Source organism: Saccoglossus kowalevskii, chromosome 11 (assembly GCF_978046115.1).
Source record: "Saccoglossus kowalevskii chromosome 11, keSacKowa6.1, whole genome shotgun sequence".
Lineage (NCBI taxonomy): Eukaryota > Metazoa > Hemichordata > Enteropneusta > Harrimaniidae > Saccoglossus > Saccoglossus kowalevskii.
Genome location: NC_140651.1, coordinates 20,556,534 through 20,567,152, shown reverse-complemented (window position 1 = coordinate 20,567,152; position 10,619 = coordinate 20,556,534). Strand labels below are relative to the sequence as shown.

At 34.8% G+C, this 10,619-nt stretch overlaps 1 protein-coding gene across 1 annotated transcript; it reads left to right on the top strand.

The window, feature by feature from the left end:
* Positions 1-437: 437 nt before the first annotated feature.
* On the top strand, positions 438-5,003 carry LOC146736284 (protein D2-like). The gene is made up of 4 exons (XM_085505471.1): positions 438-668; positions 1,829-1,909; positions 2,776-2,821; positions 2,962-5,003. The coding sequence occupies exons 1-4, from the start codon at positions 495-497 to the stop codon at positions 3,147-3,149; spliced, it is 489 nt and encodes a 162-aa protein (XP_085361597.1). The 5' UTR covers positions 438-494; the 3' UTR covers positions 3,150-5,003.
* The last annotated feature ends 5,616 nt before the right edge of the window (positions 5,004-10,619 follow it).

Sequence of the window (10,619 nt, the reverse complement as noted above, 5' to 3'; positions counted from 1 at the left end):
ACGATTTAATATATCCGTAAAATATGTGACAATCGACGATTGACTTCGAAACGTTCGAAATGTCGAACAAACTCCCGGCACACCTTGCGCGATATGCGTCAGATCGGTGTAGAAGACGCCGACCTGCAGCGTCAATGGTGGTTAACCATTACTTTCTATGTCATGATGTAAAACCTAAGAATATAGCGGGTAAACCTTAAATAACAAATAACTGCGTCACTGACCGGTAAAATGCATTCTAGGAGATGAAGGTAGGAGAAGAAATAGTGAGGCAAGAAATTTTGTAAATAACGATTTTAAAAGGCAGTCTTATCTCTGTAAAATTAATAAAGGCAGAACGGGAAAACAAATGTATTTGTGGTTACTGAATTCTGTTTCTATGGCAACATATATCTGCATATTAAACGGATCACAAATAATCTGATCCAGCTACTGAATTTCGCGATTTTACATAAAACGAGCGAATCGTATTGCCACAGCACACACCAACTACGATGAATCTTCTGACAATTTGTATCGCTCTCGTTAGTGTATCGTATTCACTAGGGTGCCAATGTTCCAATGATTTGAGGTTGACTTTCTCAGGCTTGCAAGTCGCATGCTATGCTAGCGAACAGTCATATTCACTCGCTACAGCTCCTGACGTAAAATTGCCGACTGCAGATATTGTGAGTATCACCTCTTTTGCTATATAACAATGTGTTGAATGTATGACTCAATTTGGCCTTTTGGTTTTCGAGAAATTATGCTGTATCTATGCATTGCGTAATTTCATATTATATTTTAATACGTATTTTGAGCAATAATAGATTGTCAGAGGTAAGATGTTTTTTTTTAAATATAGTTATTAAGTAGGTACTTCAGTTGTTATATATTTGACTGTTGAAGGCGTGATATTTATCTGCAATATTTTATCAGCTTGAATTAGCTCAAGGCAGCAATATAACTATGTAAACGCATTTTGTACGAGTCGATTTCGAGGGTTGAAAATCGATAGTACTGACTACCAACATGTTTCTGACCGTATGTATGTTTTGTGTGCTTTGTGGCCTTAACATTATTCTTGTTTGACGTTTTTTTTTAATTCTAGCGTATCAGTAGTGGACATCATTTGTTCTTTCTCGCAATGTCTAGACAGCTGTCTGTACTAGTTCCATATTGTTCCTTTAAATTGGTCACCACTAAATCTTAAAGACATTATCTTAAACAAATGTTTTTGTTTAAATCTGCTAGCATTATACACCCTGACTATAAAGAAGCAAGTGAACGTACATATAGAATCTTGGAGGATGAGTTCTGTTAATTACTCGATTATACACATAATGGCATCTCGACATATAACAGACAACTATATCAATAACGAAAACATAAAATTAAACAGGCTTTTTTTTCATAATCAGGATACTACTTTCAAACTCAATGGGTGGGCATGCTAAATAGCTATATAACTTTGAAAACACATCAGTTTTCACATTTAAATAGTTGGCATTGGCAAATTACGAAATATGAAGTTCCATACGCATACTTAAGCAATGGACAATACTATATACGCAAGCCACATTTATTTCTTTGCAGCATTAAGCAACACAATAAAAAATGCTTAGAAAGAACTCCTGTGTGCTGAGGGTAATAGAGATCCAATAATCGACAATATTTCAAATTAACGTTTTAATATTAAGAAACACGTCTCATATATCACAACAATAACACTGAGTTTCATGGTTGAGTAAACAGGTGAAAACATTTACGAATATGTACAATATTTGATATATTGCAGAACAGTCGTTTTTTATTTATTTCCTAACACATTTTTTTTCTTAAATTACAGTCCGCAATGTATACTCTTGTAATGCGGGATGTAGATGCGCCAGGGGGCAATTGGTTAAACTGGCTAAAAGGAAATATCCCTGTAAGGAATTCTACTTGAATATGTTATTAACCCTACCGTTAACCACACATCTAACATAGCACAATGTTGTCACAATAACACTATAAAGGGTAATTCTTTTGTTGTTTGAAAAACAGAACTGAACATATCCAGAAATATATTACAGATAATTTATAACGTAATGTAATATTAATGTAATGATTATTTTCATAATTATTACAGAAAAAAAGATATTTCTTTGTATTCTCTATAGTTTCATATGTCATGAATTATAACTTGCATAAGTTGAATGAAATTGAAAACTATATAGTTTATATAACTCATGTTTGAACAATAACTTTAATAAATGAGATTTTACTAGGTAAAAGTACTGTATTTAACTTGGCATAAAAGCGAAATAATTTCATAATATCGAAACGAATAGCCTTTATCATAGAATCCCATTGATTTAGACTGACAAAAATGAAGCATTGTTAACAAGTTAATTAATGTATATCCAGGCTTGAGATTATTGCTTCCATTATTATTAGATTAGATTTCTTTCTTACACAAAAACAAAGCTGCCCCATCGTGGCTCACATCTTCATTTAGTTACATTTGATGAAAATAAATTTGTGATTTTGAAGATTTGTGATGATTTAACTGTGATTCATGTCAGCATTCCTCGCAAACATATGTTTTTGACTGTTTCTCAAACAGATTTAATAGTTTGTTTTACTATTTCAACTTAGCAAAGTTCTAACTTGAACTTGTAGTTGCGTCTGTGTTTCAGTGAATGATAGATGTGTCTTTCCTCCTTAAAAAAATAGATAAATACACACATAAACCATACATGTTTTTAACACAAAAATCAATCATTCTTATTGCTCATTGTTTCTCATTTGCAGGGCGATAGCCTTTTGTATGGTCCTATTGGCGGTGTTGACATTGGAGGTAACACATTGCTCGTACTGTATTCATAGTATGTTTGTGCCATGCCATGTAACACTTTATAATAGCCTTTATTGTTTTTACTGTTGTTGTTGTCTTCTTCTTATCTCCCATAATCGATAAGACTCCTTTTATTTCAACAGAATTTTCGTATATGAAACCAAGTCCACCTACTCCAAATCAATTCGAAACGCTCATTTATAAACAACCAAGCACTTCCACACCATTTGTCTCAACATCCAGCCGATTATCTTTTGATCTTGACAGTTTTGTGGCAGCGAACGGATTGGGTGGTGTAATTGCTTCTCATTGTTTCGTTGTATATCCATAACATTGTGATTAACAATATTAGAACATGCCCGTATTACAAAATGTCGGCATACCAATAAAATAATTAAATGTGCATAGTCTTTGGTATAATTCTTAACATTAACCTACATTTTTTCTCATTATCTGCTGTGCTACCATTTCTGATTAGATTGCTTATAGAATGACGCCACTAAACATTACGGCATGTTGCTCAATGTACTAGTGTCAGCTAAATATCAAGGCTTAATTATCGTGTTATTAAACCAATGCTGAGGTACCAGGGTCCGGGGAATTCGCCACCTTTTTACTGAACAAAACACACAGAGAATGGAATCGTGTCACTTCTAATCTCGGCCTAGTAGGAACTGTTCCAAGGTTGGCTCGCCTCGTCTTCCAGCACTCACGACAGACCAAGACCTCTTTATTCACTTCTCCAACAGCCAATTACAGAGGAGTTTAAGAGCTTAAGGCGTAGCCTCTATACATTCAATTCGCATACAGCCAATTCGCTGACTCAAGTTCCGTCTAAGACCTCCATGAGCCTAAATGGTGACAAGTTATGGGAATATGTTGAATGATATTAACCAGCTATAAATTAAAACAGTTATCAAGTCGTATCAGTGACCGATCCTTTAGACACATGGAAATAAATGATGACGTAAACAACAAATTCAAATTGGATGATGAAGTAATCCAGTACAAAAAAGTTACATATAACAGAGACGTTCCTGTTTTCAAAGTAAAAAGACGAAGGCAGTAAAACAATAATGATACAACTGATTTAAAGATGCATTTCCATTTTGTATGATCTGCAGAACAAATCCGGGAATGTAACTTCTAATCTGCGTACATTCTTGGTATTTGATGTTCAACGATCTGATGTTGCATCATGTTTTAGTACATGAAGACGCAATTAATATTATTAAATGAAACGGGCTTCATTAACTAAATATATCTATAATTCACTTGTAGACTCATGACAGTCGCCACTAAATATACATTTGTTTTCCATATTTTTTCATGGAAACCCTCATTGCCGAAAACTACGGACTGTGGCGTTAAGATGAGATTGTCGTACACGAATGCACATATTGTACCATAGTGTTCCATCAAACGAAAGTGATTTTGATGATGAGCCAGCTTGTTGACCGCTAAGAAAGTTTGTCTTCATATCTCCCTTCGTTTTTACACTTTCATCAGGTATTTTAAAACTGCGGAAATCGATCGATATTAAATACTTGGATAAAATGTTTGTTCAACAAATGATTGGTATCTGATCTGATCTACTCTTCTATTGTAGTATTCATTTTCTGAGATAATCACACATTTATTTTTAAAATCTACATCTATTTATTGTTTGCTATCATGATGGCATTCATCGATATAACTTATGTCAACCACATACTACCATGGTTGTCGATCTAATATCATGGTTAATAACATTTGTTATCTTGAAGTGCAACAATGACCTAACATTTATACATTTATTCGTAGGTCAAACATTTATTTGTGCCTAACTTTCCGGAATACAAAATGATATTCCATATTTCAGCAAATTACAACCTGATAAAAGGTATCATTTTATGTAGATAACTTGTAGTTTTCTTCCTGTGTGCAATATATTAAAAACCTAATAATGAACGTTTATTTCTAGCATCACAATCTAAAATGTGCTCAATACAGGTCGACATAAAAGTGTAATAACAATTTCAGTGTGATTATACATAGAGAGAGATGGTTATCTACATAAGAAACGTCTTGATATATTTTACATCGGATCTGAAGCTGGTACTGTATTCAATAATCATTATCAGTATTCATTAGCAAAAAATTACTGAATTAAAATAATAACTGTAATTCTAGCTAAATAACCAAATATCAGTTTAATTTACAAAGAACACATTTATTAATCGGTGACGAATCCAATGGGTCTTTGAGACTTACTTTTAATATTTATTTATATAAACAAAACGGGGATTATATTTGTGATTACTGAAGGATTGTTGCTATGGTTATATGTGCCTGCGTATGATAAATATAACAAATAAGCCGATTCTCGATACGTCATTCTAAAATCCACTGCGCCACACCCAATACATCGACATTTCAACAGTTCAAGCCTTGGTCAGCAAGAACGCTATCAATGAAACTTGTTATATAAATTCTTTCGAATAATGTGCATATTAATTAGGTGTTATACATATTACCATACTTCCAGGAGCACAAGGCCAGGGGCCTCAACATGTAAAATTGTTCAACATTGTAATTCTTTATTAAACCTTGTACCCATGTCCCCCTCGAAAAAAATATCCGAATTTCGTGCACCATGTGACAGATTAGAAAGAATACGTCTTTATTGGAAAATTAAAATTCTGTAAATGCGTGCATTTTATTGCAATATTCAGTGTAGTCCACATTTCAAAACAGTTGGTAAACGACCTATACCTATACTGCATACAATATTCCAGCATTTATATTTGCCCACTCAGTTTTTCAATATTCTTTCTTTATATAATTGAAGCAGAATGACTTCATTTTTCATAGATATGCTCATACATTTATTTATAATACTCCAGTAAGCAAGAAATTATCCTGAATAATACCAGCTCAATACACTCTTCTTCTTTCAGTCGGCATCGAACTCTACGAATGTCGAGAGGAGTCTCTGTGGTGTCATCTGGCGCTGGCCTATGTCACTAAATCTCATAGAAATTGATGTCATCATTAGGAGTCAATAGTAATAATTAATTAATTTCAGATCAGTACATGTTTAAATGTAAATTATGTTTGTACACAAATAATTAGATAGTTGGCAGAGCTAAGATGATATATTTTGGTTCATCCTTTGTACGTATATGTAGTTTTGACATAATGTTTTAAAATAACGAATAATATGGTAATATTTAAACAAGACGCCCTGAAATACATCTCGCCGGGGGCGTTCAATGTGCTGTAAACACCTTAACCAGATATATAACAGCCTCCTCCTCCTCTAGATGTCACAACATGAAAGTGGCAACCTCTTGATTTATCCCACCCTTGTCAGACCTACGGTCGCCCCTGAAAACAATACGCGACCATTTGTGCCTATGGGCCGCAAGGGATTGTGAACTGAACATGCAAAATTTCTTGCCGCCGCCACAGTGTATGCACAGAGCCAGCAAATTTAACTGTACAGAAATACACATGAACAGAAACAATTTTCCTTGAGTACTAAATGCGACAGTTCCCTCATTGCCTAGGCTGATTTGAATTGTGAACGTACACCACCTTCAATATACCACACCTGGCACATATCTCCCGAGAGGGGGGGGGGGGTAGTCAAGAAACAGTTTCACTGAAGTACTGCAAAGGACTGAATTGTTGTCGACCAGCTGCAGTGCCCTGAACAGCAATCACGGCTTACATCAAAATCTTAGAAACACACTGATACAGTCAATACGTAAAGCAAGAAATAGCCACAAACATATTAAAAAACCAAAACACGTATATAAATACTTGTTTATTATTTGCTCCATCTAATCGACAGTAGAATGAGATGAATCAACGATATAGTCCGCCATCTTTAATTAATTTTATATTGGATACAACCATTACCTTACGGAGGAACCAAGACATAACTTGAGGGGAGTTAATACCTCTGATTTTTAAAATGCCATGATCAATGCGAGTCTAAATTACAGAGTAACATTTATTTTTCCGACGATCATTGAATACATTAGGCATGCTGAACGTATCTCATTTCGGTCAAATTAATAGTTCAGACTTAATTGAATCTGAACATAACAGGCCAATTATATCAGCCCTTGCTAGACTCAAACTTCCATCCAATCAGAGAATTCCAAATTAAAAATGACTCTGTAAAAGTTCTAGATGGCGCTACAGCCAAACATTTGTCTTTGTTTACAAAATTGATACTAATAGTAGGGACAAATTACAATTAAAAAAAAGAATTCAGATTCACCTTCAAACCATATTATTTATTCCCATAGAATCAAAGGTATGTGTGACCAAGGACATAGTAACTGCGTTGGATATTGTAAGTCTCAATGTAACTGTACGGGGTCCGTGTTATGTCACAATGACATTCGAGCTTTGGAATTATTTTCACATATGGTAAATTTCTTTCTAAACCAAGATTTTCTATTTTGCTTCTAGGAAAGAGGGACTAAACAGCAAAAATACATTATTTATAAAAAAAATACCACAATAACATTTTTTTAGAGAAGTGAAGTTGGTGATTTCTACTTAAAGTGCCAATATAAGCCGTTTTGGGCTGTTTCTGTTTATTTGCCAGGGCGTTCAGGATCGATTAGTCTCTTAAGATGCGCGTGCTAATAATGGTATGTTATTGAGATTAAGATGTTTCTTGTAAATATTTCATCGCCCAATTATTAATCGAAAGCATTGCGTATGAGACACTGCAACCACATAATTCCGTCGACGATGTGTAGGCTATCCATTGTGGTAATTAGAAGACTGTACTAGCTCCAACCTTACCAAACTGATCGCTCGATTTAACAGGTCTTTTGGCTTTTTATATTAATAGAATATCTGAATATTCAATAGCCACTAACGGTGGCTGTTCCGGCTCAATTCGTAAATATTTTCCTTTATTGCATTTCTACTGAAACATTGACTTCCAGTATATAACATATGTTGGCCACTCTTCAACTAAACACCATCATGTCGCCCTCTAGTGATGGAACGTGTATCACATATTTACGTCACGGAATCGTTTCGTCACTAGACTTTTAGAAAAATGTATTTTGTATGGACAATCAACTTGAATATAGGCAACTTGAATCTCTCTTATGTATTGTACACACAACAACAACGTCAACAATATCATCATCATCATTAAAATGTCTATTATGTTGGGACTAATTTGCTCTACATGGACATTTATAAATAGTTTACAAATTTCAAATAGCAACCTATGACACTTGATCAATACACGCCTATGTATACTTTTTCTGCGTTTATTAACCTTTCTTTTTATACTCGCTCGCTTTGCCAAACAGTAATACGCTGCTCAATTTAATATTCCGCGTCAAAAGATAATGTCACTACTTGCATGTTTTTGAAATCCACTCCAACGAGCTAATTACTGCAATGTTAACACATTTTAAACACGTTTGATCTAGAGTTATGGGTAATGAGCGTTACCGGTAATCGGTACTTTTATTTATCAACACCGCAGTCTAAAGCAACAAAACTTTAATCTGAAATAGTTATCACTGAATAGTTTATTTTACATTATGGGTGTTGTATGTACCAATATAATTTCTTTCAGTTAAAATTTGCGCTTCCTTTAAAACGAAGGAATCTCCGAGCTGGTCGTGATAGGAACAAAATACGTGTATGTAAACCGAACATGCAAATTGTAAGTGCTTAACTGGTGTTAAACTAACAACGAGTTGAATATTGTGCTGTTAAAACCGTTCATGAGCGGTAAATTCAAATACTGTTCCAGCTCTACTGGCATGACATCATAGATATTATATTTCCATTGGAACTGTTTGTACACTACCGTACAAAATCACCATTCATACAAAGCTACGACATTTCCAGTACAAGCTTACTATAAAATATTTGCCATCTAATCAACTTCTGTATACATGGAATCTCGCCGAGTCTCTATTATGTTCCTTTTGTGGAGAGGTTAGTTAAGACCACTATCACTTATTTTCGGATTGTAGATTTACAAATACGTTTCGGAACTTAGTTAGAAAATAGCTATCCTTGTTCACAGAATTAATTTTCTCATTAAGTTCTACAAAGTGTATAGATCAATGCTTAACTATGTCCTACTTATAGGTCGTTATTATATGTTTAAGTGCAAGTTACAACGTAATCTGTCAAATATTGCAGGTTTTAAACCCTTGTGTAAAATATATCTTTGATTTGGAAAATATCATTGCGAAAGCACAAACCAGAAAAACAAAGTTCGTAAAGAAGTGGGGGCTTTTATTAAATATTATGATCTGTAATTGTGTTTTATGTTGTTATTGGCCGTAATCTGTAGTTGTAACTTTTGCATATTGATTATTATATTATACCAGTATATTGATGGTGTTAATTAATTGATTTGATTGGTCCAAACACAAAATTTGCATATGCAATCCATGGTATATTGGCTGATAATGCACGGCTAAACCAAGTGGCCCTGGAACATGAATTGACTACAGGTTTAATACGGAAATACATAAAACCGGTATTATTTGATTTTTAGGGAAATATAGTGGTTGAATTTTGGAAGAATGTTGAAAAAAATACTGAATTAAAAACATCTGAAAAGTTATATAACTATAATATTGCTTTTTGTTAATGGTGGGATCCAAGTTGTGAGCGTCGGTCGTTGGGTGATTGTCGTTCGCCACACAAACCTAAACCACCGTCCCTCAACACCGTGAGGTGCCTACACGAACGCCAGAACGCTATGTTCTCAGTGTTGTTACTTTGAGATGGATTGCGAACTTCCAACAAAGAAAACATGATCTTTAAGTACAAGGTATAATTGAGGGATTTAATGACATAAAATGCAAAAAACTATGAGTCACAGGCAAAAATGTATGCCACCAATAACATCCGGTGTCCGGTTGCGGCAGCTGACAAAATTGCAGTGCACCCGGGTAATTGTCATCAGTTTCAAAAAACACGGGACAACGCAGGATTCGACGACGATATATGGTATTGTAATTCTCCACTATGGGTAAATAAATTACAGGAGATGATGAAGGTAATTTTGAAAGCTATAGATTTGCGCCGAGTGTACACCAACCACTGTATTAGAGCGACGGCGTGCAAAGTCTTTCGGCCGGAGTTGAGACAAGGCATATCATGTACGTGTCACAAAAACGATGCGAAAATCCGATCTTACACCATCAAACTTACCCCAGAACAACGACAAAACTTGTCAGTCATACTGTCAGAAAACTTTGGTTATACCAAAGGTATCCAGGTCAGATGTTGGAACTGAGGTCGCTGTGCCGGTCGCCGTACATGATACACCGCGTCCCGCCGCGTCTCAAATTTCGGTCGAACCAAGTACCGCTGAACGTCAAATATCCACAGTTACAAGTAGTATGATGAGTCACAAAACCGGTTTATTTCACAACTGTACTTTCAATGGGCAAATTACAGTCCAAATTGTACAAAAACCGGAATGAAAACGTGGAAAATCCGTTGTTTAAATGATCCAAAATGTACACGACCCTGTATTTCAAATCGCGTTGCACGTCAGTAAAAGGTCAGAAAGGTCATCCTTTGTTATGCTAATTTGTGTGTTTACACTGCTCTATTCAACGTGGATATGTTTCTTTTTCATGTGGAATAAAAATTAGTTTGTATTCAATTTGAACTGTGTTGCGCATGTAATTTGTGTATGCATTCAGCGTACAACTACATACTATTCTTATAAATATTCATGTTCAAGGGCCATAATCATGATCTTTTAGTAGATGAAAGTAAACTTTTTTTTTACTAGTTT

Bases quoted from the DNA above. Each gene is read 5' to 3' on its own strand.
- LOC146736284 (XM_085505471.1), top strand. From the start codon at position 495: ATGAATCTTCTGACAATTTGTATCGCTCTCGTTAGTGTATCGTATTCA. The intron at 1,910-2,775 runs GTAAGGAATTCT...TCTCATTTGCAG, and splicing joins GGCTAAAAGGAAATATCCCT to GGCGATAGCCTTTTGTATGG. The intron at 2,822-2,961 runs GTAACACATTGC...TTATTTCAACAG, and splicing joins TGGCGGTGTTGACATTGGAG to AATTTTCGTATATGAAACCA.